At 46.1% G+C, this 26,601-nt stretch overlaps 8 protein-coding genes across 8 annotated transcripts; 5 read left to right on the top strand and 3 right to left on the bottom strand.

Annotated features, from left to right (window-relative positions):
- Positions 1-22: 22 nt before the first annotated feature.
- On the bottom strand, positions 23-4,747 carry I206_100430 (uncharacterized protein; the record flags this gene model as incomplete). Its single annotated transcript, XM_070202200.1, has 9 exons — positions 23-102; positions 159-258; positions 313-442; positions 506-582; positions 636-698; positions 748-840; positions 914-2,377; positions 2,432-4,309; positions 4,367-4,747. The coding sequence occupies 9 exons, from the start codon at positions 4,745-4,747 to the stop codon at positions 23-25; spliced, it is 4,266 nt and encodes a 1,421-aa protein (XP_070058301.1).
- Positions 4,748-6,581: 1,834 nt separating this feature from the next.
- I206_100429 (uncharacterized protein) lies at positions 6,582-7,495 on the top strand (the record flags this gene model as incomplete). The annotated part of the gene is made up of 2 exons (XM_070202199.1): positions 6,582-7,406; positions 7,478-7,495. 2 exons carry the CDS (start codon positions 6,582-6,584, stop codon positions 7,493-7,495), a joined length of 843 nt encoding a protein of 280 aa, XP_070058300.1.
- Positions 7,496-10,650: 3,155 nt separating this feature from the next.
- I206_100428 (uncharacterized protein) lies at positions 10,651-11,448 on the top strand (the record flags this gene model as incomplete). Its single annotated transcript, XM_070202198.1, has 4 exons — positions 10,651-10,894; positions 10,963-11,176; positions 11,233-11,264; positions 11,327-11,448. 4 exons carry the CDS (start codon positions 10,651-10,653, stop codon positions 11,446-11,448), a joined length of 612 nt encoding a protein of 203 aa, XP_070058299.1.
- Positions 11,449-11,515: 67 nt separating this feature from the next.
- Positions 11,516-15,094, top strand: I206_100427 (uncharacterized protein; the record flags this gene model as incomplete). Its single annotated transcript, XM_019152674.2, has 15 exons — positions 11,516-11,522; positions 11,602-11,651; positions 11,706-12,083; positions 12,151-12,901; positions 12,983-13,166; positions 13,225-13,306; positions 13,374-13,469; positions 13,527-13,616; positions 13,671-13,773; positions 13,846-14,078; positions 14,144-14,184; positions 14,255-14,272; positions 14,350-14,503; positions 14,572-14,841; positions 14,918-15,094. The coding sequence occupies 15 exons, from the start codon at positions 11,516-11,518 to the stop codon at positions 15,092-15,094; spliced, it is 2,634 nt and encodes an 877-aa protein (XP_019014812.2).
- Positions 15,095-16,276: 1,182 nt separating this feature from the next.
- Positions 16,277-19,756, top strand: I206_100426 (uncharacterized protein; the record flags this gene model as incomplete). Its single annotated transcript, XM_019152675.1, has 3 exons — positions 16,277-17,015; positions 17,081-19,646; positions 19,714-19,756. 3 exons carry the CDS (start codon positions 16,277-16,279, stop codon positions 19,754-19,756), a joined length of 3,348 nt encoding a protein of 1,115 aa, XP_019014813.1.
- A 465-nt stretch (positions 19,757-20,221) lies between these two features.
- On the top strand, positions 20,222-21,361 carry I206_100425 (uncharacterized protein; the record flags this gene model as incomplete). The annotated part of the gene is made up of 5 exons (XM_070202197.1): positions 20,222-20,317; positions 20,420-20,438; positions 20,650-20,771; positions 20,844-20,858; positions 20,984-21,361. 5 exons carry the CDS (start codon positions 20,222-20,224, stop codon positions 21,359-21,361), a joined length of 630 nt encoding a protein of 209 aa, XP_070058298.1.
- A 314-nt stretch (positions 21,362-21,675) lies between these two features.
- I206_100424 (uncharacterized protein) lies at positions 21,676-23,142 on the bottom strand (the record flags this gene model as incomplete). Its single annotated transcript, XM_019152677.1, has 5 exons — positions 21,676-21,714; positions 21,780-22,022; positions 22,083-22,852; positions 22,913-23,024; positions 23,095-23,142. 5 exons carry the CDS (start codon positions 23,140-23,142, stop codon positions 21,676-21,678), a joined length of 1,212 nt encoding a protein of 403 aa, XP_019014815.1.
- Positions 23,143-24,315: 1,173 nt separating this feature from the next.
- On the bottom strand, positions 24,316-26,007 carry I206_100423 (uncharacterized protein; the record flags this gene model as incomplete). The annotated part of the gene is made up of 4 exons (XM_019152678.2): positions 24,316-24,358; positions 24,432-25,713; positions 25,766-25,933; positions 25,995-26,007. 4 exons carry the CDS (start codon positions 26,005-26,007, stop codon positions 24,316-24,318), a joined length of 1,506 nt encoding a protein of 501 aa, XP_019014816.2.
- Positions 26,008-26,601: the final 594 nt, after the last annotated feature.

Here is a 26,601-nt window from a genome sequence, read left to right as displayed (position 1 = left end):
TGATTGAACAATCATCTATCGATTATATCTTTCCAATCAGCCAATTCGGACGTTCTACGTTGGCGCTGAATTTCTCTGCACCTTGTCTCGGTTCGAGCATCACTATTGGCGTAATTGGTCAGAAGACGGTTTCCCTACCAAACCGATGTCAAACTCACGAGATTTCCGATATAATGCATCTACAGACCCGCTTCCTCTTTCAGTCAATACCCGTTTCAAAAATGTTTGTACAGCTTCCAGTTCATGGAAGTTGAAAGGCTGGAATTACTATCAGCATATAATCTGTCTCATCAGAGCATAAAAGTCACTAACCTCTTGATATCTCTTGAAATCCATTGCTATCCTTCCTAATTTGTTATACTTGTCCTGATTTATCAATACGATTTCAGGCTCAAGGACCGAAGGACGGGTACTTGGATTACCATCAGAAGTGAAAGTGATACTACGTTTCTCATAGGATTAGCTTCCACACTTTCTTCGGATTGGTGAGAAACAGTTAGCTTACTCAGTAAGGATCAAACCGAGGAAAGGGAGACATGGAGTAGGAGCTTCGCGCAATTTCGCCCGATAAGCTGCGTGATTCTGCAGATACCATATCAGCCGATTTGTCGTTAAGTTCTACTCCGTTAACATACCTTGGTATGCTCAATCACCCCTCGAAGTCTTTCAATCGTGACCTTATATTTCGTCGGCAGGGCCTGAGATCTGGTCAGCGCATTAAATCATTACATCAGTTAGACCACTCACATCCCACGTCTTCTTCAGTCTCATTATGGTACTACTGTTCAGTCCAGCCAAGACCGCGAACATTGTCGAGAAATTATACATTATCAAGCATTTCTACAAGAAAGCAAAGTATCCATTAGCGGTGTCCAAAATAGACGATGAACCAGTCGAACAGATAGACACTCACATCAGCCAGTTTGATGAAGAATTTTACCAGACTTGCTCTTTTCTTGGCATCCGTTTCGTTGAGTATGCTGTCCGCAACCCATCCAGTGATCTGATTTGACAGTGTACTGAGAGCTTTCAGTTCCGGGATTGTCTTTTTGCCGGTCTGGAGCAGGTCTTCGGGTATCACTGAACAAAACATCTTACTTTCCATAATCGTGAATTGACGAGCTAATTCCAAGGTGTCGAATTCGGTGATATTGACATTGTTTCCAGATGAGGCTGCTTTATGTAAGACAGAATGAAGGTTCTTGCTGATGACAGGCGTAGGAGGTAATCCTCCTGAGATGGTCGGAGGATGTAAAAATCCAGATTGACTTGCGCTTCTTATTCGGTCCATCGATACAGGTCTATTTATACTTTTGATACTTGATCGATCTGATACAGCTGACATCGGTCCATTGAGTCTGCGTCGAACTGCGTCCGCTAACCTTGGTCCCATTGCAGGCAGAGTGACCGACACGACATCTCTAGCAAAATCATGAAGTGTATCTAGAACCACATCATCCGTTTCTTCTCTCCAATGTTGGTCAAGCCATGATTTGAGGAAGTTGTAGATCCTCAATCGAACAGGTACGACTTTCCTTTCTATCCACAAGGCTCGTTCTTTTTCACCAAAGGCCATAGCAGCTGGAGGTTGCAAATCGTAACGGGTCATCACAGCTTCGAGGAGCTGCGTCGGAGTTGTGAATAACCGGAATGTATAGAAGAAAGTAGCGTTAAACGTCGGATCGACAGGTCCATCGTGAGGTGTCATCTTCTCCACTAACACAGCCAACGAGGCACCTATGATAGCTCCTTCAGAGTTGAATGCGATCTCGCGAGGGTCGTAATCATGAGCGACCACCCAGAATCGGACATCGGAATTAGCTGAGGGAGCAGGGGCTGTGATACTGCGGACAGGCGCCGCTGGACGAAGCAGAGCCAGAGGTTTCGGGGGAGGTTGATCGTTGAGTGACAAATAGGTCGCAGATTGCGACAGATCTGGGGTGGCAGACGGTATGTCCACTTTAAGGTCACAAAACGCGGGGATATCGTGTACAGGCGGCGTCTGCGGGAGTAGATTGTTGAATTCGCTAACATTAGATGATCGAATGGAGGTTGGCGCAGTAGAAGTGCCAGAGATCTGAGAGCTGGCGGAAGTATACGTGGACAGTCTCGAGGAAGCGGATATTGTCCCCCGTGACGCTCTTTTTGGAGGTTCCAGGCGAATATCGTAGTCCGCAGTAAATTTGTCAAGATCGGCTGAACGTGACGGTGAACGATGTTTCATCCTCGGCGGAGCAGGAGAAGTGAGACTCGACGATCGATTGCGGGTACCAGTTGTGTTTGAATCATCCAGAGCTTTCAACAATTCCTCCGATGGTCTATTTGCACTAGACAATGGCATAGGACTTGTGTGATTGTGCTGCAGCGTCGGACGCATCTATCAGATACAGATTAGCATATACCATTGGCGTTGGAATGTCTTCACACTCACGGGGAAACGGACAGGGGTACCCAATATGGACTGCATCATTGGACGCATGGTCATGTCCTCATCCTTGTTGAGATCTTGTACAACCTCTTGATCCTCTTCCTCCTCCGTTTCTTCGTTCTCGTCCTCCTCCAAGGGGGCCTGAACCATCGCGCCGTCTTGTTGATATCGCTTTTGTAGAGTACTAAGGCTAGTTGCCTTTCTATGCAGACCAGATAAGGTATGGACACCCCTCGCACCCACTGGCTTTTCTCGCATGATTAGCGGTGCTTCATGTGTATGGCCAGGGCGAGGAGTGGATTGGCGACTATTGGCATCTGCTTGTCGGGGGGTAGCGTGAAGATGTACCGCATTGTCTTCAGGTAGACACATCTTGACTAATCGGACGCATTCCGTTCCGGCCCTTAGAGTACTAGTGGCAGCTTGAAGCAGACGACCTTTTTCGGTATCATATCTATCTTCCCCGGAGTCCGAGAAAGGAGCATTGGCTACAATTTCTGCACTTTCTACCAATTTTGACGCTACATCGTATAGTTGATCTTTGGCAATGCGTAAGGTGTCGATCTCCCTCGGCCGCTTGTGCCTGACCCCCGCACTCCGTCCAACTGCTTCGACAATGGTCAAGAGTTCTCGGACGCTATCTATGGTCTCTCTAGTCATCTCGATCAAATGCGCGTGACTAGAAGGATGTGAATTGATGCTATGAGAATGTATATGACCGATGAAAGCAGCAATGAGTGAGAGAAGCGCATCTTCAGCATGACCGATAGCTTCGTAAACATCGGCTACTGAGCCAAGTTGGCGATTCGTCTCGGTGGCTTGAGGTGTTGGGACAGGTGTGGTGTCTCCCCATGGCATATGTGCATCCTCGGAGGAAGCAACACTGACTTGACTGAATGCGCTATCGACGCTACCTGGTAAGCGACGTTCATGAACAGATTTTGTAGAGATAGGTGAGGCTACGCTGGTGCCTTGCGGAAATTTGGCGGACATCGGTGTGTGCATGATCGAAGGGGATCTTTCCCGCCCGTTCCGAGAACTCGACGCTGAGGAGACGACCGACGCAGTTGGCAATGGCGGCGGAGGGCTTGCAGCTCTCCTTCGCGCTGCTCTAAGATCATTTATACTGGCGGTTCGGAGACGAAAAGTTTCTTGGAGTCTGGGATTACTGCTACTTGTGGTGTTGACACGACTTCTCCCTATGGTAGATTGATCGGCACCATCTGACGAGGTGCTGGCAGGACGGCCAGCAGCCTTATCCGCATTAATACTGATGCCGTTTGCTTCTTCCTGAGCAGCATCCATAAGGGTCACCGTAACACCACATTCGTCTGCAAGGTGAAGGAACCGTTTGACTGAGGCGAAAACTCCCCTGGCAGCTCTAGCCAGAGCCTCCAACTCTTTTGTGTCATCAACATCTTCCACTTCTTCGACACTTCCAGCTGTTTTGGCGCATCCGACTAACTTTGACAACTCGACTAAAACAATTTTCCGTTCTCGCGCCAAGACTGGCCAAGTGATTAAGGTTGTCGACTCCTTGCTCAAGCAGTCAGTTTGCATGAGCGCCGCGCGGATAGAGGATATAACACAAGCGGTTGAGGGTTGAATATGCGGTTTCCTGTTTGAGTGTATGGCTGATTCGAGGAGTGAAAGTGATTGTACGATGGGGTGCATGAGGGTTTGGAATACGGGATCCAGGTTTTTCGGATCCTGTTGATCGAGGGGAGAAGTTCTGTGCTGAGATGTAGTTGATGTAGAAGCTCGAGATTGATGGGAGGCAGCTGAGGCATGTCGGGTGTGGTAAGTTTCTGAACGCTGGGTGGTAGGACTAGTAGTAGATGTCTGATTGGTAGACGAGGACTCGTCACGTCGATGAAATGACTTGGTGACAAAACTAGATCAGCTTTGGACAGCTCATCACCTTCTAGTTTGACTTACTCCATCCCAACCCATCTCTCGGACGTAATTACTTGGAAACCATCCCCTTCGTACCCCTTTCACAGTATGCTCTTCGGTCTCATGTACAAGTCTCGCTGTTCCGCTAATTTCCCCATCCCACCAACCAGTCGCGTCCCGCACGTGTACTCTGATAATCTCCCCCGATTTAAAATTCAAATACATGTTCGAATTTGAAGCTGATGTCGAGGCGAGTAGAGATGGGTCAAAGTCGTGTATCGCTTGAACATGGGTCGGGAGTCGAGGAGCATGATGAGGAGAGATAGGTGTCGGCGGAGATCTAACATAATGTGTTGATGGGCCTGCTTCGGACGATATTGAGTGATATGAAGAGGAAGATGCTTTTGATTTGTGCGATATCATCATGGATATATTGTATGGTCTTGGGTATATGTACCGCTTTGAAACAGTAGTCCTGGCGTCTATAAAGCGACCAAACTGATGTCTTGTGTCGATGTTGAAGCAGGAACGATTCTGAATTAGCTGAATTAGTGGTGATTGATGAATGGCATATTGCGGTTGCGGTGTTCCATCGTACCTATTTTTTTCGTTATTCCTGTCCAATTCATCAAGTTTTAGTCAACGAAGCTTCTCAAATGAACATTGGATGACCGGGTTAGTATGCATAAGGTTGCTAAGCAACGAGTGACAGTCTAAGGAACGGGGAGAGAAGAATTTGTAACAACTGAATTAACTCACCAGAAGCTCAGTTAGGTGTATCACCTTGTGCGAAATAGGTCTTCAGCTCTCTCTGCCTGTAACCAACGATTTTGACGGGCAATGCTCTAAGCGTGCAAGGAAGTTTGATATGTGTAAGCTATGTGATTCTATCATGAACAAGTAAAAGAGATAGACGATAGAATTGTGTTTGAGATATTTCGTGCAATGGTCGCGTCACACTGACTTTGCGCGTGTGCTTTTCAAATCGAAGAAGTCTCCCTGAACCTTTAATTTCTTCTTATACATCTCGTAATCGGTTACATACTTTAACGTTGCATGGGATGTCAGTGATCTGCATAACATATGGCCTTCATCGATTGTGTCGATCCTTACAGCTGACCATCGACACATCTTATAATGTGATTATTTCTGCAGGAAGGGCTTTTAGACAAACTGGCACCTGGTCAATAAAGCTATGTGGCATGTCATGAGGTTCCTCTTATCAGAGTATACCACATCGTCGTACGCTGCGTTATATCAGACGAAGATCCACCACTACTGCAACATGAGATCAGAGCAGCGCTGTCCACACGATGTCAATCATTTAACAAGAACAATCACGAAGCCATCACCCAGGCAACAGTTTGGATTCACTCAAATGCAAATCAAAGCTCCCTATTCAGCCTCGAGCGCATCGAGGCCCTGTGTCAACTCTCTGTGAACATACTACCAATTACTGCGGGAAGCAGAGGGGACTTGACGGTTTCTGTGTATACTGCGCACCTCTCTCCTTATCGAACAGATTGTGATAAACACAATTTCGAGCTTAATTCCATCCACGGCCATAGAATCCAGAAAGCACCGGGTCCCGTCTGCTCCACTCAGCTGTCCAAATCTTCCATCTACGGCCATAGAATCCAGAAAGCACCGGGTCCCGTCTGCTCCACTCAGCTGTCCAAATCTTCCATCTACGGCCATAGAATCCAGAAAGCACCGGGTCCCGTCTGCTCCCCGCAGCCGACTAATACGAGGACGCTGAGTCCGAATATCGACATTAGAAGGCTGAGGACGGCTTCACTGGCCGTCCTCGCGATCACCGAGATTTTCATCACCAAATCTATCAACAATTACAAGATTCACACGCGCCTTTTCACCGTACGAGACTAGTTCCCTACCCAGCACCGTACAATTCACACAGCGACCTACACCGGACAATCCCCACCCAACGATACCACTTCCACCCCACGTCCACTATCACAATCCCCTCCATCGCCATCGCCGAGATTCTAGAAGCGGTCCGAGCTACATTTGCGACTTGTTTACATCGAGATTTCAACTGTAAAGTGTAGAAGTTGAACCAACTTGTTACACTCGCGAACGGTCGACCTCCACCCTGCCTCCACCTTGCCTCCACTTTTTGCCACCCACCTAGGTACTGCCACGTTATACCAAGGTAGACACCCATTCTACCTAGGTAATTGGTAGCGCTACCAGGGTCACACCAAGGTAGGCGGCGGCAACCGCTAGGTTCTCGACCATGTCAAATCCACCTCCACCTTATCCACAAGGTCTCGATCTCCCTCAAGATATTCCAGCGGTATTTCATCAAGATAAGCATCAAGAAACACATCAAGATGACTCCCCTCACCTCTCCCAGCAGCGCCCCAGGGCGGAAGACTTCCTACAGGAAGCCTCCGCGGCTGAGCAACAGCGCACTACTCGCCGTGTCTCACCTCGTCTTCAAGGCAACTCGCCACCTCCCCAAACATCACCTTCTTGCCCATTATGCCCCGATTCCACTGCCGAGCTCTTCCAACACCTTAAGAAGGCACACAAAGGCTACCCTTTCCTGCCAACTGACTTCCCGGACGGCTCTGTACAAGTATGTGGTTCGTGCGGGATGGTCACCAAGCTAGACAGGAAATCGATGACCATACACCTCAAGACGTGTAAAGGAGTGAACGAGGATTTAGCCAGACGGAGGGCAGGTACATTCACAAGAGACAAGAGAGGGAGAACTCCTAGTACGTCCACCCCTCTCCGTGCCCACTCAAGCGCACCATCGCAGATGGGCCCGCCCCCCATCCCTACCACTCCATCCTCCAGGCCTGCTACCCCTTCCTTACCTCCCCCTTCCCCAACACCATCAAGACCCCCGACACCCTCAAGACCTCCAACACCCTCAAGACCTCCAACACCCTCAAGACCTCCGACTCCCTCAAGACCTCCAACCCCCTCAATGTCTCCCACCGGTGCTCTTCCTCAAGATAATCCTCAAGATAATCCTCAAGACATTCCCCAATCCCAATCCCAATTCCAACAAGACGCTCATACACTTCCAACCCGCACTATCGAAGACCTTGTTCCCCTCCCGGGCTCCATCAAACATCTCCACCCAAACCTGATCAAGCCGTTTGTGATGGCAACTTCCAGGCTCGCCGAATCGTATAACGAGTCGCCTACGGCTGGGAAACTATTTGACATCTTGGCTGTGGTGAAGGTGGGATTAGTACCTGCGATGAAGAGCGGTCATAGGGCAAAGGTTGAACGATTAGGCGACTACCCACTGGTGCCTTGGCCTGAGCGACAAGCACCAAGACCCGTGACAAGGAGTGACGTAGTGCGGGCCAAAGAATTGATTGAAAGCGGATTAGTTAGCAAGGGGGAGAAGCTACTCAATAATGATGTAAGAATAGCACCAATGAGCGAAGACACTATAAGATCTGTCAAGGACAAACACCCACAAGGCTCAGATAATCCCTTCTCCCTTCCCCTACCCGCTTCAACGATTCTCCCAACAATGCCCGAAGATGAAGACATATCAAGAGCACTGCGAAGTTTCAAGCCTGATACCTCACCGGGTCCCTCGGGCTGGACAGTCAAGCTGGTAACGCTAGCATCTTCGGACATTCACTTTAGAACCTTCCTCTCAACCCTGACATCCCAGATGGCCTCTGGGACATCTGTGGGCCAAGATCTGCTCTGCGCAGCGCGGATCACCCCATTACTCAAACCAGACGGAGGTGTCAGGCCAATAGCAGTAGGGGAAATGTTCTATAGACTAGCAATGAAGGCTATATTCACTACCAACATTGACAAGTCTTTCCTCTCACCTAACCAATTCGGAGTTGGATCAAAAGGGGGAGTCGAACCAATTGCGAGGGCTATCCAATACGCCCTCGATAATCATCCGGCATTCCCTTACTCCCATGTGATCTCTCTGGACGCAGCAAACGCTTTCAATACCGCTAAGCGATCGACTACGGCCAAGGCTATCGCAAAACACGCTCCTTCCCTGCTTCGGCTAGCGGCATGGTCTTATAACGACCCAACGCCGCTGTACATGTGCTCCGACGGAGTAGTACACACCCTACAATCGGCGGAGGGCCAGAGACAGGGTGATCCTATGGGTCCCTTGTTCTTCTCAATCACGATCAGAGATACCCTCAAGGATCTACAAGATTGTCTAGGACCACGATACCTTGTACTCGCTTATCTGGACGACATCTTCATTCTCGGACAAGATGATCAAGGGCTAAACACCGCTAAAGAGTTTTTTGCTCTAGATTCTTCGCCGCTCAAATTAAACGAAGGAAAGTGCAAACAATACGCTTTAGACGAGATTAGAACCGGGGGCTTGGAGCTCTTGGGGACATGTGTAGGCTCCCAGGAGAGTAGACGAGACTTCCTGAAGGAGAAAATAGAAGGCCTCGAACAACAAATACCCAAAATCCACCTTCTCCCTCGCCAACACGCTCTCTTGGTTCTACGACAATCTCTTCAACAAAAGCTACGTCACCTCCTTAGAACTCTCTATTCCGAAGACCTCTCGGACCTTTGGGACGACCTAGACAATATTATCTGGTCGGCACTAGACCAAATCCGCGGGAAGAGAGTGCAGGCGACAGCTATCGGCCGCGACAGGTCAATAATCAGCCTCCCCACCCGATTGGGAGGTCTGGGTCTCCAATCCCATAGGGAGCAGGCTCCTCTAGCCTATCAAGCTGCTTCTGCTCTGGCAGTCAAGGTTCTGATACCATTGGCAGATGGGTTAGAGGAGGAGACTATCAACAAAGTGTCACAGACACAGCTATGGGCTGAAGCCGCTATTATAAAACACAAGAATTTAATGGCTTCCCTAGATGTGAGAGACAGAATGTCGATGGTCGAATCCGCTTCTCAACTGGGAAGGAAATGGTTGTCTGCTATCCCATCATCCACCCGGTTTACTATTCCGGATGACGCGATTCAAGCCAACCTGTCGTACAGAACGCTTCTCCCTGGCTATACAGGGAAATGCAGGAAGTGCGATCAACCCAACACCCTTGGGCACGACGAGTGGTGCCTAGGGAGGAGAGACTTCAAAGTCTCTAGGCATGAGGCCGTGAAACACCACCTCGCAGCAGGCCTGCGATCCGTTCCCTCGTCAACAGTATACATCGAGCCTTACATCCGCAGCACCAATCGCCGCAATGACATAAAGATAGTATTGGATGACGGAATGGATAGACCGGTGGTGTCGGAAGAATATGATCTCAAAGTAGTCTCCCTCTACGCTCCTACACACCAGGCATCGCTTAAAACGGCCGGCAGGACTAGGGAAGAAAGGAGAGCTACGGAGACAGCGGGGGAGGAAGGAAGGTTAGAAGAGGATATGGCGAACAAGATGAAGAAGGTGCTAGGTCAACAAGCTAGAAGAAAGGTTACAGCGCTCCCGGCATCTGGTAAAAGATCACCCTTTTTCCCTTTAGTAATGTCAACTGGAGGTTACTTAGATGAGGAGACGAACGAGAAGATACGGCAATGGAAGAGTTGGAAGATGCCAGGCGTTTCGTTCTCATGGATGTTAGCAAGTATTTCGGTTGCCCTTGCTAAATCAAGAGGAAGAACCTTCCTAGGATCAACAGACTAGCTCGAGAGATGAGCACAGACCCCTTCCATACATCTTCGTAGCTTCCTCTTGTATCTCTATAATGACATGCATCTAACTCCCCGCAGTTAAATTGGATATCGCTCGGTTAGTACCAAGGTGGGGGACCACTTGGGAATCCCGGGTGCTGTGGTTTTTGCTTTTTTCTTCTGTCGCTTCGCTTGGTCGCATTACGAGAGTTATTTATTGTTGCACTTTCAGTAGTCCCTTTTACTGGTTCCGGAAAGCGACAATCTTGGCGAAATTTTGCGGCGGCGGCGGATGCCGATCATGCTTTGATCCTGTGAATCAGGTGCCATCTTTTTGTTTGTTTGTGTTCAGATCTGATTCAATTCAGTGCAAGCCTGTAAACATTACATGTGACAGTCCAATGGTATAGTCCAGAGGCTCTTGCAGCAGTCCTAACACAGTGAACTTATAGACCTAAACAACAGAATAGGCCTTACATCAGTACTTGCAGAACGGGTCAGAACCAGATCAACGCTAATAGGATTACACAAAAAGGTTCCGCCTCACCTGTGACATCATTAGAAACTCACAAACAATATAAACAAATCCCGGCCCCCGTAGATCTGGTAAAATAATCGCAAAAAAACTTGCCAAGAATTAACTTGAAAATAGCAAGAACGGAAGTCAAGTTGAATGTCAGGCAATTGAAGTTGGAATTTGATGCGCAATGTCCCAATCGTCAGCATCGAGTGATCCCGCTCAACATAATCATAAATCACCGAATAACATGACGGCCGCTTCAACTACCGACGCAGATGGTGAATCCTCTAGCCGGGTAGACAAGTTAGCTAGAGCTCTACACGTACCGGAGTCATTTATACCCTCTTTGACAGATAGGAGGCAGTGGAAGAACTTCATACGATGTATGCTTGTGACTTTTGGAACTATGGTAGTCATGTTGGCTCAAACGTGTGAGTTTAGCTATTCTCCTCTTTATGTATGTCCAAGACGGTATAGCTGAACTTACCACCAAACACAGCTTTGAACAAAATCGGACAAGCTGCTTTCTTTGGAGCTATTATGAGTCAAATGTTGCCCCCTTCCATGGCTTTGTCAATCTATATCTTTGCTCTCCTCACCCTTTTGATCGGTTTATGTTTCGGTTGGGCATGGGGTGTAGCTGCTATGGCTGCTGCGCTTAGAGCAAGAGACCAGGTATTATTGCAGCAAGAAGTTTCGAGAGAACAATCAGCGTGAGGCTATTCGTTGAACCTTCAGAAGGATTTTAGCTGACTTCTTTCCAACTCAGATACGATACAACAGCTAACATCGAAGCGCAATGTGAGTAACATCGTTGATCGTTGAAATGGCTACCATGGAGCTAAATTTGATCGTCAATGTAGATCAAGCCTCTATCTTCCGCGGGGCGTTCTTAGATCCGAGAGCTTCAGTAGTCTATGGCGTGTTCCTCTTTGTAGGAACTTATTTTTTGGGTTTCCTTCGAGCTACAAAACCAAGATTGTGAGTTATCTTACTTCAGACTCAAGCTGATTCCATCCAGAACCTTAGGTTGTATCTTTGGAACTATCATCATGGATCGTAAGTCTGCCTGACTAACTAAGGTAACAGTGCAATATTACTGCGAGCCGACGAGCTGACCATTCGTGGTCGTCTGTAGTGATGTGTTCTTACGGTGCATTGTTCCCTATACCAGTGTACACCCTCGCCGTAAGTGGTACATCTTTCATCCTTCAAACTTAAGTAGCTGATAGGTGATCACAGAAAACACTTCTAATTCCGGCTGGAGTTTTTATTGCAATTGCACTCGCTTCCATATTCCTGATTTTCCCTCAGACATTAAATCATATCATGCTAGACTCGATCGCCACAAAGGTATTAGGACCTATTATTCAGCTTCTCAAATTGCAGGATCAGGTTGTCACTACTTCACCGAAAGACTTTGATAAATGGCATGATTTAGCTACCCAATCGTACGCATTGAGAGCAGGCCATATAGCAGGTACTACAGCTTTGGAAGGTCAACTCGGATTACTACAACTCGAGATCACAAGAGGTCAAATTGGTCCAGGAGATCTCCAAAAGCTGTTTGGAAAAGTCAAGAATCTAGGAATGAGGGCTTATGGATTAGCTAGTTTTGGCGTAAGTTGGCCGATAGCTTCAGAAAGCATCCATTGTAAGAGCTTCTGATGTGACATTCCAATTGCAGATGGTAGTCGACGAGCAAAATCGATCGTTCAAGGCTACTATGGAAGATACAAATTCGCATTCAATAGTCAGGGTCAAAGCTCATGTCGACAAGATGGAACAGCATACAGAAGAAATACACAGTTTGACAGGTCTTTTACCCATCTTAGCCGCTTCAACTGCCGATCTTCGACGGAATTCTGCTAAAGCTCTAGACGACATTTCGGAATGGTTACTTTTGGTCAACCATACACGATGGAAGAAGAAACCGGCGAATGCACCTACAATTGCTCAAAGAGAAGAAAACCTCAATGCGGTCAAAGAATCTTTGAAGCAGTTTAGGGAAAGTAGGCATTTTGATATGCTTGAACCTTACAAAGACAGCTTTGATCCTACTACAGGGAAATTGAAAGAACATTTAGTAGAGAAATATCGTTACTCTTCAAGAGATTTATTCAGATGTTTCGTCTTTACTTCAACTTTGATCGCTTTTACAATTGACCTTGTTGAATTACTGGAATTGCTACTTCAGATAGAAAAGGATAATCCGAAAAGCAAGATACAATTACCCAATGCATTCACCAAGAACGTGGTCAAATCTGCAAATGAGAAAGGAGGAGGAAATCCCTTAGATATGGGAACGGATGATCATTCAAGTTTGGATATTAATGATAGAATCGAAGAAGACGACCATGAGGATCAGAGAAGTGAAACAAGTACGGTTGTTGAAAAGAAGCAAAAGCCAAAGAAAGAAAAGAAACTTAGATCACATAGTAAGTGTGACATGTTTTCTCTGTTGAGAGTTCAATTTTGGTTTCATTGAAAAACATTTTCAACTGACGTAGGATTTATAGAGAAAGATCCAGATGCCGAAGATCCCCGCAACGCATTCCAGAAGTTTGGTAGAACATTATATCATACTTGGCAGGGTTTAACAGGTCCTTCGGGTTTGTTCGCCTTGAAATACGCTTTAGTCTCAATCGCTCTCTGGGTCCCAGCTGTGTGTCCCTCATCTGCTTATTTCACTTACACTAATCGGTAAGTGAGGCTTTACAAGTGATAACAGGCATGATTTCTGCTAAATACATACGAGTAGTGGTCTTTGGGCTTTGATCATGGCTCAAACTGGATTAGGTATATTCACCGGTGAACAAATATTGCAATTCGCTCTTCGAATGGTAAGTGCCAGGGAGCTGTCGATCGATTTTTTCATATCTTAATTTGAGAATGGCGAAAATCGTATAGGGCGGAACGGTCTTCGGTCTCATACTTGGTATGTTGGCTTGGTATATCGGGTCAGGACGCGGAACGGGCAATCCATACGGTGTTGCTGCTGCTACAGTGAGTACTGGTATAAATCAAAATCACTGAATGAAGATGATAATTGATGATTCTCAGATGGTCCTCATCGCTCCCTGTCTGTTCATACGTCTCGCCGTGCCGATTGACAAAGCGGCGTTCTTCCTCATGACCAATGTCACGTTGATGGTGCGTCCTCTAACGCTCTTCCGTAGGAGTAGAATCTTATTCGCATTTCTACAGTTCGTTGTCGGATACTCATGGGTAGACGAACATACATATCAAACAGCCAATCAAGGTTCAGGAGCAAGTTTAGCAGGTAGAAGAGCATTATTAGTAATCATAGGTAAGCCAGGTTTAAAGCATATCAAGTCTCAATGCTTTGGTGTCTGAAGCTAATCTGTGGTTTGATTCAAAGGTTTCACGGCAGCCTTCATCATTATGCTTTTCCCTCGACCTGTATCGGCACGAGCTTTGTTCAGACATCGATTGGCTAAAAACATGGCTGATATTGGTGAATTATATGGAAAAGTTGTGACTGGTATAGAGGGGGAGTTAGATCACGATGACTCGGAAATCGATCACGAGGATAAAGGAAAGATCGCTGAAGTCAGGAGAGAAAGATATAAAGGCGGATTCATGAAAGTTCTTGTAAGCGCGATCCTTTCATCTCTGCATGGTGTCACATCAAAACTGATAAGAATTTTGTAATACAGGGAAGAATAATGGGTATGCAGCCTCAACTGGTTTACGCTAGGTAAGCTTGTCAATGTTTCCAACTACCACAAGAATTGACGACTGACACCGCTTCTCTGCTTGTTCATTAGTATTGAACCTGGTCTACGGTGAGTTGAAATCACCCTCGCCTCCACAGCCAACGAAGTAATGAATTGTAAAGCTGATCCCATCATGTCTTTTGTAGAGGACCATGGCCGAAACAGAAATATGAAGCTCTGTTCAAAACACAGAGCCAAGTGCTATCAACGTTAGCTTTACTATCCAGCGCTTATTCCAGGATGGATGTTAAATGGTGTAAGAGATTAGCAAGCAGATCGGAATTGATGCATCCTTCGTTTGTGAGTAGTGAGATGGTACTATTCGTATTACAATATGATGTGTCTGATTCACTTGGGAAAACAACTAGATCGCCGATTGCTTATCGACGTTTTCAATATTACAACAATCACTTCGAACTGGTGAACCGTTGCCACCTATGATACCTGTTTTCGAGAGATTGGCTATACATCGAAGCGCTATGTCAGGTCAATCAAGACGCAATCTTAATCCGAAATCTGTTGAAAAACAAGAAGGTTCAATGCAGTCCGATCAATCACCGATCGATACCGGTATGGAAATGGCAACCAGAGACGCTCAGAACGTACTTGAAGGTGTGATCACTTGGGATACCATACACGTGAGTAAAAAGCTCACTACATCTCGTAATCTGAGAGGTATAAGTATACTGATAAGTCTTCATTTCGATTGTATAGAATGAACAGATTGCCTTATTTGCAACTGCCAATATAGCTTTAGTGCATATTGCTGTAGGCTTGAATGAAATGTTCAGATTAGTCAAAGGCCTTGTTGGTGAGAAGGAATTACAAGGTCTGGATAGAGCTTCCGAAAGGTGGGCTCGAGGCGAATTGGGATTAGATAATAGGGTATAATCATTCATAATCTTTGCCTGAAATAGTTTTCAGATGGCTGAACACTCAACTTCATTTTTCATACACTGCATTTATAATTTTGTTATAGTCATACTGCCTTGCAAGGCTGTAAGTCATGCATGTATGACTATCTAAAAGTTTAATTGTATCTTGATTGTTTGATTATGCTTACGCATTTACATATGGCAATCTTACGTGTCATAACGTAATATCAGTAACGCACGCGCCTTCTTTTTCCCACACATGTTTTGTTTTTGTTTTTTTGCGAGAAACAAAAGTCGAATTTTGTTTTTTGTTTTTGTAATGACCTTTCCGAAAAAGGCCCATCCCATGGGTCAATGTTGTCACTGTTACAGAAGATATGAAATGCAACGATTGATGGGACGCTGATAGGGGATAGCGGCAGTTGACCCCACCTCCTGATCAACAATGATACGCTCATTTGTGAGTACTTTTCAGCCAATTCATCTGATTTCAATAGTCAATTAGACTTAGATATTGTCTTACCTTTTGAAGAGACCGAGCATATTCTGTGCAAGTCATCAAGATGTGTCGAGATATATCTTGGGAAAGAAATATACCATTCTCAATCGCTCCACGTTAATAAATAAAGAAACAATCAAGAACGAATAAGATAAACAACTTATACAACAGTTCACATATACGATATATAATCAAAACGTGATTTCCAGGGGTACATGATATGTCAACGTGACTACCATCCTTTGATGTTGATAACCGGTGACATCCGTGCGCAATCAACAATTCATTCCAAATTATTATTCATTCAACCTTACATAAAATTACTGATTCCCAAACATTCATTCATTCTCAAGTCAAATTGTCTCATCATATCCTGTATCAATTCAATTCAATCCAATTCCATTCAGTTCATTGCATACGCTCCTTCAACATCCTGTAGACTGGTGACACGCAAGGAATAAGTAAGGGCTGGCGGGAGTAGGTGAATTGGCTTGACTGTCAGTTTGAATCATTCTCAAGTCATATAGATCTAGGTAGGAATCACACACTACCCTGCGACGAAAATTTCGTAAGTAATAGTACACTCACCATGCACCGCAGCCTCTACTTCTCTCAACTGCCGACTCGTCAAGAGTGTGCTTATTCTTTGATTTCGCTTGTTAGGTAGATGAGCTTTCCAGTCAACGAGATAACATCAAGATGATGTATACTCCTACACCTGCTACTCGCCGACCTAGACCCCCAAACTCCCTGGCTCGGTCCAGACAAAGACAACCTCTCATCAGCTCCAACTCTGAGCCAATTTTTGGCTTGAATGAGACTCGATCCATACCTACTCCTAGCACAGTAGTCGACAAGCTCCAAGGTGATGATAGCAACACATCTGTATCAGCATACAGAAAACAACGTCAAGACGACGCTAGGAACAACCTGGCGAGAATAAGCGCTAGTCCTGCAGACGTTAGTTTTGCCTTGGATATCGACGCGAGTACCCCTGAAAGTTATATAACGGCCATTGCGAATGGAGGAATAGCAGATGAAAGCAATCAATCAGGCTCTGTGGGATTAGGTGTATCATCATCATCGTTGGTACCTACACTAAGCAGTCACTCAGAACCATCGCCTCCACCGCCATATGGGCCAACTCTTACGAATACCAGCGATTCACTCACGTCAATCTTGACACGGCCGCCTACTCCACCCCAGCAAGACTCTGGGCGATCATCAAGAAGAGTTTCATCATCACCATCCCAGGTTAGCAAGATCTGTGATTCATCAGCAGAAGGACTGGTGGATGATAGTCCTGAGCACAATGGTGGTCAAGACACGATGGGTGGCGAGGAGAGTCAGAGAGAAGATAGCGAAGACGGATTGTCAGAAAGGGAGGTAAGATATCAGCTGAAAGAGGTCAGGAGCTTACTGCTGCAGAGGGAAGAAGGTGAGTTCATATTTGGGAAGTGTGAGTTAGTCAAGGCAGCTACTAATTCTCACTTGTCTCTATAGAGCTTCTAATCGCTGCTCGCGTAGCTGAACAAGCACTTGGAAGCCATGAGAAGATCATGTCTGTTCTCCCTGATCGACTGAAATTTCACCTGCCTGATCTACAGGAAGGCTGCATGCAGTCAGATGACAGCGTTTCGACCTCGCTCCCCATGGATCGCCCCCAGATATACCGTCCAACCGGGACCTCGATAACTGGTTCACAGTCTTTCGGCTATCTTCCATCAGTGGCTCAGCTGCGTTCTCGCCCCTCTTCAGCATATCATCCGGTAGAAGTTGTCGACACCTCACCAGAAAGACCGGAAGATCAATTTTACTGGGATCCCCGAGCGCAAAGTGATATAACTTCGTTGCACTTGCCCCCTCATTACCACAAACCTCCAATATCGATCTTCGGCGCTCAACCCACTACTACTGCTCAGCCACCCACACCTAGGTATGATCGATTGGCTGCACTGCAAACAGAAGCAGAAGACCGAATTATAGATCTCGAGCAAGCACTTTCCGAAGCTAGAGCTGGAGAAGAAGCCCAACGTAGGACCGCTGCGCGTTGGAGGAAGGAGGCAAATAAGATGCAAAGAGAATTAGCGAAAGCGGACGAACAGCGGGTGCAGAGTGAACAAGATGCCTTGAGGGAGAGTGTCGTTGGTCAAGCTGGCTCGAGGAATCGAGTCGATCAATCTCGAGTCAAAATTAAGGCAGGTGTTTTTGAGCACGGTATCGCAATGTCGCCAAAACAGCACGGCTTAGGCTGGGATTACACGTCTTTTCCGGATTTTTTAACAGCTGGTCCATCTGGCATCAGATTACCTCATTCTTCGAGACGTGGCAAGGCATTCGACAGCTCTATACTCGAAGACGGTATAAACCAGAATTCAACTCAAATGGGCGGCCGAACAGTTCCTGCCGATGATCTAGACTCGCTTAGTGTGACTCCATCCGAAGTTCAGAAAGAGACAGCCTCAATTGGGCGTAAGGCGGCGGCCGCTGTCCGCAGCTCGTTCCAGCACCTTTCACCAAATAACGAGGTCAAAGTACTGAAGCGAATGACATCAAGGTTCACGTCTCCGTCGCCAAGAAAGATCAGGTTCCGCAGTCCAAGTGAAGCGGATTCTGTCAAGAAGTTATCCAAGGTTCTCACACCACGGGTAACCATTGAATCTTCTCTTGTCTCGCCATCTCTCCGGACTCGATCGCGAAGGACATCGGCAGATGGCTCGCAAAAGTCAAATACTTCGATCCGCAGATCGCCGTACCCTTTACCCAGACCTTCGAACAGAGATGATTCCCCAGAAGCAAGGCGAACGATCGACTTCTTGCACATGCAAGCAATGTCACGTGAAGGTTCCATGTCTCCGAGTATTAGTCCCGCGTTTGCTTCGCTCAGCTCAAAGATGGCGAGCGTGCGCGCGCAGATCAATCGAAGTCTTTCATTGGATCCGAGCTTGGGTCCTGGCATGGGAAGGACTTTAGGCAGTGAGTTGGGAAGCGAGTACGGCGATGAATGGGACAGAGGAATCCGAAGTCTGGAAAATATTCAATGGGAGCGTAATCAACCCCATTCAGTCAAATCGCCCTCACCATCGCCTTCGCCGCCTTCAAAAAGATCTACTTCCCTTCTCGTATTTAGTAATGACGATAGTGAGAGCGAGAACGATCTCGATCACAGCCCTGATGAAGACACATCAGTGACCTATCTTTCACCCGTATATCAACCTGCTTATCCTCTTCCAGCAGGGGTATCTGCAGCTTTGTCCTCATTGGCAACTGCTCTCAAGCCTACATCTATATTCCCCACATCTCCGTCGCCCTCTCTGAAAGTTCCAGCACCTAATCTAGTACATAGACAATGGTACAGACGCTCGGACAACGATGTATCCAAGGACATTGATCAGGACGTTACAGTCAATGTAGATGCAGGAGTCGAGGTTTCGAGCATAAATTGGGCCAGTCAAGGTCAAGATCGACAACTACCGCCGAAGATCAGCTCCTCCCTTCCCCGAACGGATGATGTGCTGAATAATTCTATGCGACCCTTGAAGATGAAGGCAAGTCCAGCTCAACAGAGGACCAATCATCCACTACTATCCCAGACCGCCTCGGGCAGAAAAATACACGCTAAACGAGCTACCACATTCGGTGTGGGCCACAGAGAGTCACCAAGGAAGTATGCTTTGGCCCATCGAAGAATCAACCTGTCATTTCGCCAATCGCCCCGGAATATGGCGGATGGCAAATCCCTGATCGATAATAAATGCAACAGTAAATATGGCATGGACTCTCTCTTACCGATGCTACCCGATCAAACTTTGACAAAGAGGGGAATTCGGTATATCAGAAATTCGACCGAAGTCAATATGGATGAAATCAGTAAAACATCGTCAAGAGAAATTCAGACTGTACAGGAGGATCAAAATGCTAGGAGACAGAACGAACCAAGTACAATACCTGCCAAAATTGTGCATGATATGTTTTGCCTCATTTCGATATGGTTGGAATATATTGAATGGTTTATTATTCTGGGCATCAGGTTCTATATGGATATCAGAGACGGTCCTAGAGGTCCTTCGTGAGTAGGCCCCCTGATAAATGACTCTACTCGATCAAGCTAAATCTATCTTTTGCACGTCTCGTAGTGGAGTCAGACACGGCGACAGACCAAAGAGATATCATATCTAGTGATATGCTTTTTACGATCTTAAGTTTCATGACATTGATGAACGATAATGACTGTATAATTTACGATACTTGACGTTACTTTATGATTATGTCTTCGATGTTAGATATGTACGGGTTGAGCAAAGTTTGTTTTGTAGCTTTTACGTGTCATGCTATATGTGTCATTTATACCAAAGGTATGTTTCGCATGCAGACAGATTAAGGCCCCTAGCTCACACATACATCGAGGCCGCGTTGAATACCACGTGGACTTTTAGTAAGAAATGTTATTTCCGACGATTGTGGCAGTCAGTAGGGGGATGTGTTGATGAGATAGCTTCATCCTCATTTGCTATCGTTAACCGTACATGACACTGTTAGTATAATCATTATCTACACCTACATTTGATCAATTACTTTTTATATTCATCGTCGAGCTTCGTCTTACATCTTTCAGCTCCCCAGTCAAGTATTTAATCGATCGACATGGTCAGAGCAACTTCAATACTTAGAAATGCAGCAAATGCAGGAAAACCTAAACCTATGAGCGCGGATCATACTTTATATCATGCTATGCCAACTGTAAGTCGTAAATATAATCATATGAGATCCTTATTGGACCTCATCAATACGCATCAATCAACAAAGATGGCCGCTGATGGGATGAATATTGTTGATTTGTAGGGTTTCTGGAAAAAATTCCGTATGTCGAATTCCGTTAAAGGTTTAGTTTGAGAAAGGTTGAATTGAGAAAATGCTAATATTTTATATATCGTATCGTTATATAGGAGATGCGGTCGTTAGTGAGTCACAATCCCTTTGATTTGAGCTCTCTGCAATGCAGTTCTGCATCATAGTAAACATCATATCTCTGGGGATCTCAACTAATCTTAATGTCCTTCTTCTACCTTTAGTAAATCCCGAAATATCCTCCGGTCTTCCTATACCAACCGAGAACAGATACCCTCAACCTGGTTCTAGAACCGAACGATACGCTACACCTTCAACAGCCGCAAGCGATGTGGCTTTCAACCCTGTATGTGAAGATATGTGATTATAGATTTGATTGGAGACTTTGAGCTAACTTTACGATTATCAATCATCGTAGTATTATAAACGTGATGTAAGTTATACCCTCCACTGATACCCACAATTCTCGTTATTGTAACATTGTTATCTACTTATAAAACTTCTATTTTATATCCTATTATTTCACTTCTTTGCTGACAATCGAATACGATCACTTAGGTCCGACGAGCATACCCCCAAACATCCTTCATCACTCAAACCGAACTCACTTCTCTCCTCTTAGCTTCACCTACACTCGAATCCCTTCCTTCTCCTGAGACAGCCACAGAAGTTCGAGGAGATTCATCAGCAATCTCTCCTTCATCAGATTCAGCAGATCAAACTAAATCAATCGTAACTTCCTCAGTTCCTTCACTTTCCTCAGTATTAGAAAAATTACCACAAGGTAAAGCTTTCACTGGAAGTGGAATTAAAACTGCCTCAGGAACAGGTAATGGTCTTCCACCATCTCCGCCTGGTGCAAAATGGAAGCCACAAAGAGGAGACGAGATTCCTCATGGTGAATATGCTTATTTCCCAATGATCGGTTACAAGTAAGAGTCCAGTCATGTACTTGAAAACAGAGTGGACGCGTTAGATGGATTGGCAGACAGATGGGCCCTATCTCTCCTATCTCATACTGTTATTATTATGCATAGGTAGCATCTCGACGCCAGAATAGGCGATACGCAACGAAGCAAGAGCACTAGTTCTGGCTTTCATACAAGGCTCTTTCTTACGTATAGCATATCTGAGAATCGTTATCAAGACGACGGCATACTGAAGTGGACAGAACAGATTTGCATTCCTCAGGTATATACAGAAATGTGAAACGGTAATATGAGATGCAAGATAAGAAGGGAAGTGAGCAACTATTCATCCTCAGACTCATCGTCGGCTTCATCGAGCCACTGTTCGCGGAACCCGTAGATCAGCACGTGAATCAGGCTGACAGGAATGGAATGAGGGAGCTCACCTTGAGGAAGGCATCGGCACTCTTTCTGACCTTTTTGCTCTTCTCCTTATCCACATACTTCTTGCTGACATGAGTTCCCCATTGTTTGACGAGTTCTTCATCCAAGATATCGTCTTGGTAAAGAGCCATAAGGACCTTAGAGGTTGTTCCAGCAGCGATCAGATCATCGGAATTTGGGGAAAGCGCGAGAAGTCGTTCGAGGCCTCCAAGCAGACTCTTTTGGTGCTTTTCAGAAGTGACGAGCTAGATTACATGTCAGTTTACGTGGACGACAGGACGCGCGACAAGAAGCCTAACACTCACAGCTTGAAGTAGAGGAATTCTTTTGGTGATTTCCTTGGCGACTTCATCACTGAACAAGTGGTGACCGATTTCAACCAGAACCTTGTGTTTACCAGCAATACCGTGTTCTTTGATTTTGTTGATGACGTCGGCGTCACTGGCATCTTTATTGTCTTCTAACCACCCACCGAGAATAGCGTAAGGAGAGTCTGCGTCTTCTTCGTCGTCATCATCGCCATTGAGATCAGCTTTAGCGAGTCTCTTGGAGATAATTTCAGCTTCATCGGGATTGCCGAGAACGGGGTCGGATCGTCCAAGCACATCATCGATATCTGTTCCGCGAGTTGGTACACCGTTGTCGCCTGCACCCGGGGTACCAGAAGGACTAGCATCTTCATCTTCTCCAGAACCATCTTCGGCACCTTTCTCGAATACCATGGGTCCACCAATATTGGCTTCGGCAGTCATACCTCCCTTCTTTCCTTTCTTTCCCTTCTCCTTCTTCTTAGGAGGGTTCTTGAGGATGAAGGCAACAAGCTTATGTCTCATGTTAACTCCGTTTTGCCTACCGCAAGCTTTGCAATCTCGGTGCATGTCTTCGTGACCAGATTTACCGGTAATGACAAGTTCAGTTTCAGGGTTCTTGCAAGAAGGGCAAAGGACGAATTGCTCGATGAAACTATCGAGGAGTTCTCGAAGTCGATCAGCAGTGTGAGCTCCGTTGACAAGGTATCGATCATTGGCCATGGAAGTTTGAGCACCAAGTTCACATCCAAAGTATTTGGTAGAATCTGAAGAAGCATAATTTAGCGCACGAGCGGATATGCTGTGTTAATCTGAAGTCTGCTCACAGGTCGGAGGTCTGTTCAAGGCCCTAGCAATGTCTTCCATGTTTGGAATGACAGTCTTGATACCGTTTCCTCTTCCTTCAACCTTTATTTGAAGCAAAGGCATTTTGTATCGCTAGATGACAAATATCGGATATCAGTCAGATGGAGCTTAGCCAAGAAAAATTGCCCACTATATAACTCACATAGAATTTATCTTCGACATCTCGTCGGATATTAACCATAGTAGTCATGTTGGGCAAATTATCTTTTCTTCAGACCAATCGGAATTAGCCTCCACTGTACAATGCAGATTTTGCGAGCCAAGGAGCTACACTACTCACTGATTACCGGGTATGCGAACCTATATGTTTATAACAACGATGTTGAATACTGCTGGTGGTGTTTTTGGTGGAGGAAAGCATGAACTCTTCGTTTGACTGAGTTTTCGAGGGCGAGGTGTCGGGTTCAATTTGATTGATGGAAAAAGGAAATTTCGTAAATGGGATCGAAATAGGATAGTCGGGTCAATGGCATATCATGTCGTATCGAGAGGGTAATCAGACGGATACAGAAGCGGCGATACAAGGGGTGACACAGAGTAAGCGATTGTTCAGAATGATCATCTTCGGTGACGAATGCGTGGAACTCTCTCCGATTCGGCTCGGCCAGAGTACGGCACGCCAAAGTTCACCCCCAGCAAGCATTAAGACTCAAAAAGACTCACCTTGCCCTCTTGATATATTGATATATTCGGCGGACCTCTATCCTTCCAATTTTGCGAATAGACAGCGACGATCGGAATTATGAGCGTGATCTTGACGTATAGACCGTTTGGTCGAGCTTAAAAGTGTGTATATATATGTATTGATATAAAATGGAATGAGAAATGCGAAAGTGCAATCTCAAATGTTTAATTGACTTGAAGTGCAGCTAATAGCACGAAACGAGATGGATTAACGTTGAGCTGAGATTGACAGAAAAGAAAAGAAAGAAAAGTGAAAGAGAAAGAGAAAGAAACGATTTAAAAGGAGATGACTGATCGTACAAAAGAAGCGAAAAAAAAGACGCGGCGTAAACCCAACTACGAAATTAGCCCGTACTACGGAAGAATCCTATTCGGCTCTTCAGGCTGATTACAAAATTTGTACTAATCATTTATTCATCGGTATTAACACACGTTTGCGTACTAACTCGCAATTAACCTTGATTGACTGGCAACTGTGCTACTGAGTTTCTACATATTACTGAGCTAGAATAGCAGGATTCATTACGACTACACCTAACACATGTATTACACAATTCGTGGCTATGATATAGTCTGTACATATAGGACATGTATCTTTAGCAATTACATCATACACTTGGGAAGGATAACCCAAAGGCAAATCCCCGTTCAAGACATCTTTGTCAGAAAGTTTACCGGACTAATCCAGGAAAACATCTGCATTTCCTCTTTGCACGCAGAACCTGTCAAAGTAATCGATCATACGTCAGGTCTATTTCGACTGACTTTGAAGCCATCCCTGGAGCAGCTACTCACCTGCGATAGTCCATTTTTGGTTGATGAGGGTATTTAGGTAGTCCATATTGGCTGGTCTTACCAGCAACACTACCATCCATGAATGTCATTCTTGAATCAGATATGACACTTGCACCATCGTCGTATACGGTTGCAGCGCCCCCACCAGCAATACTGGGAGTTTGATAACCTTGAAATTGATATGGTCGCTCTCGGTCTATGGTTTGCATTGACATCGCTCGCCTTCTACCTGAATTTGAGACTGCATCTGGATGAAGATGTAGCCCGAGACCATTCGGAGGTGGAGAAGGTACCCTTTCTCGGTACGAAGATGACGAGTAGGAATAATCAGATGGTGGAGGTACAGGTAAATGCGACCCAGATCTATGTCTGTGATGTCCGTGATGATGGTGACCATGACCATGACCGTGACCGTGGCCATGTGCTGACGTCTGCTGTTTTAATTGCGCTTTTTCTGTTTCATGGATTAAGGCTGAGTTTCTTCTGTCCCTTGCTTGATCTCTGACGTGTTCGTCTTCCTCAGGCGGTACAAACGAATGGATTCTGGGTCTTCGCTCTTCCTCGACTGGCCCAGGTGACGCTCGCTCTCTATGTCTCCTGATAATTTCTACCTCAACAGGAGAAAGTGGCGATCTACCGATCCCGGAAGCATGAGGCGTCTGGCCCGGGGTACCAGCGAGAGGCGAAGGTGATATAGGCGAGTGTAAGTGAGCCACAGCTGGCATCGAAGGTGATCTCTGATGATTACTGATTGATCTAGCTCGATGTGTTCCGTTGGCCGCAAGCTCTCTCGGAGTTGTGGAATCTGACAGCGAACTGACTGAGCCTGACCTAGATCTAGGTTTTTCATTCTTCGGCAACCCATAATAGCTTGTATCGCTCTTGCCATCATCAAAGTCCTCATGCATATGATGATGGTGCTGGTGCTGGTGCTGATGGTGTTGTTGTCTACTGAAAGGCGCGATTGTCGATTCCGGCTGTATCAACGGTGGACCTCTTCTTGGGGCAGGTAGAGAATTGGCTTGCCACCCATCGCTATGTACGACGGATATCGGAGATTGGATGTGATGGTGGTGATGTTCATGATGAGGTATAGCTGAAGTAGGAGGATCATAGCTATATGAGTTTGATGGTGGTCCTCTTGCACCACCACCGTACATTGATCCACCACCGTATATCGAAGCTCCGCCACCCATTCGGGGGTCAACAGAAATTGGAGCTGGACGAAGGTTGGGCGCTGTATATCCCGCTTCAGCCAATGCGGGGATAGCTCTATGCGGGTCTGATACTAAGTGAGCAATATTCTACTTCCTAATGCAGCTGAAATGACATACCTGCTATGCCACCTGGAGCGGGAGGAATGATGGCAGCAGCTGCAGCAGAGGCAGGACCGCCAGCGGGACCAATGGAACTCGCCGCTGAGCCATGTCCAGCTACTTCAGGGCGAGCGAATTGAGGTGTGTAAGGGAGTCTCTGACTAGCGGCAAAAGGGGGAGGGGTAACTACGCAGATACGCCTTGTGAGGTCAGTCGTGACTCTTCAGAACCATATTTGCACACTCACCTTCGAGCGGCATCTTCACTAGCTTGTGTAGGCGGGTATCAGCAAATAAGAGCTCGGTTTGGTCGATAAAACACAAAGAGCAATGATGGTGTGATCACTTCGTAATCTTTAAATGCGTCACAGGGAGACACAAGATCTGGCTAATTTTCTGACATTGGGGGGTTTCTGTGGAGAAAAGGGATAATGACGACGATAATTGCAATCTCGATTCAGCGATACTTGAGCAGAAGGTCTTTCAGGCTGTGTGTGTGGAGCTCGACTGAGACTTCAAAAGCTAAGTTATCAAAGGATAACCCCTGCAATCCGGTCAAAGCTCCTTTGTGGACAAGTGTCCCCAATTAGGCAGATTTGATACTCGCGTGCAAGCACTCGACGCACAAAGGAGGGAAGTGGTCGATTACCAATAATATACGAACTCTGGAAGCACTCTGCCTTCAGACCAGGTTCCGCCCGGGCAATCGAACAATGACATTTGGGTGTTTTTGCCTAAAGTCAAGGTAATTGTGCATGCGTTGTACCAGTAGCCCAACGCAATTCGCTCCCCCTCCTAGAATGTGAATCATATGACTAAATGTGTGGCGGTTATGTCATTAGCTTTGAGTTTGGA

Source organism: Kwoniella pini, chromosome 1 (genome assembly GCF_000512605.2).
Source record: "Kwoniella pini CBS 10737 chromosome 1, complete sequence".
NCBI lineage: Eukaryota > Fungi > Basidiomycota > Tremellomycetes > Tremellales > Cryptococcaceae > Kwoniella > Kwoniella pini.
The sequence above is the reverse complement of the archived record's forward strand: the minus strand, read 5'-3'. Positions and strand labels throughout refer to the sequence as shown.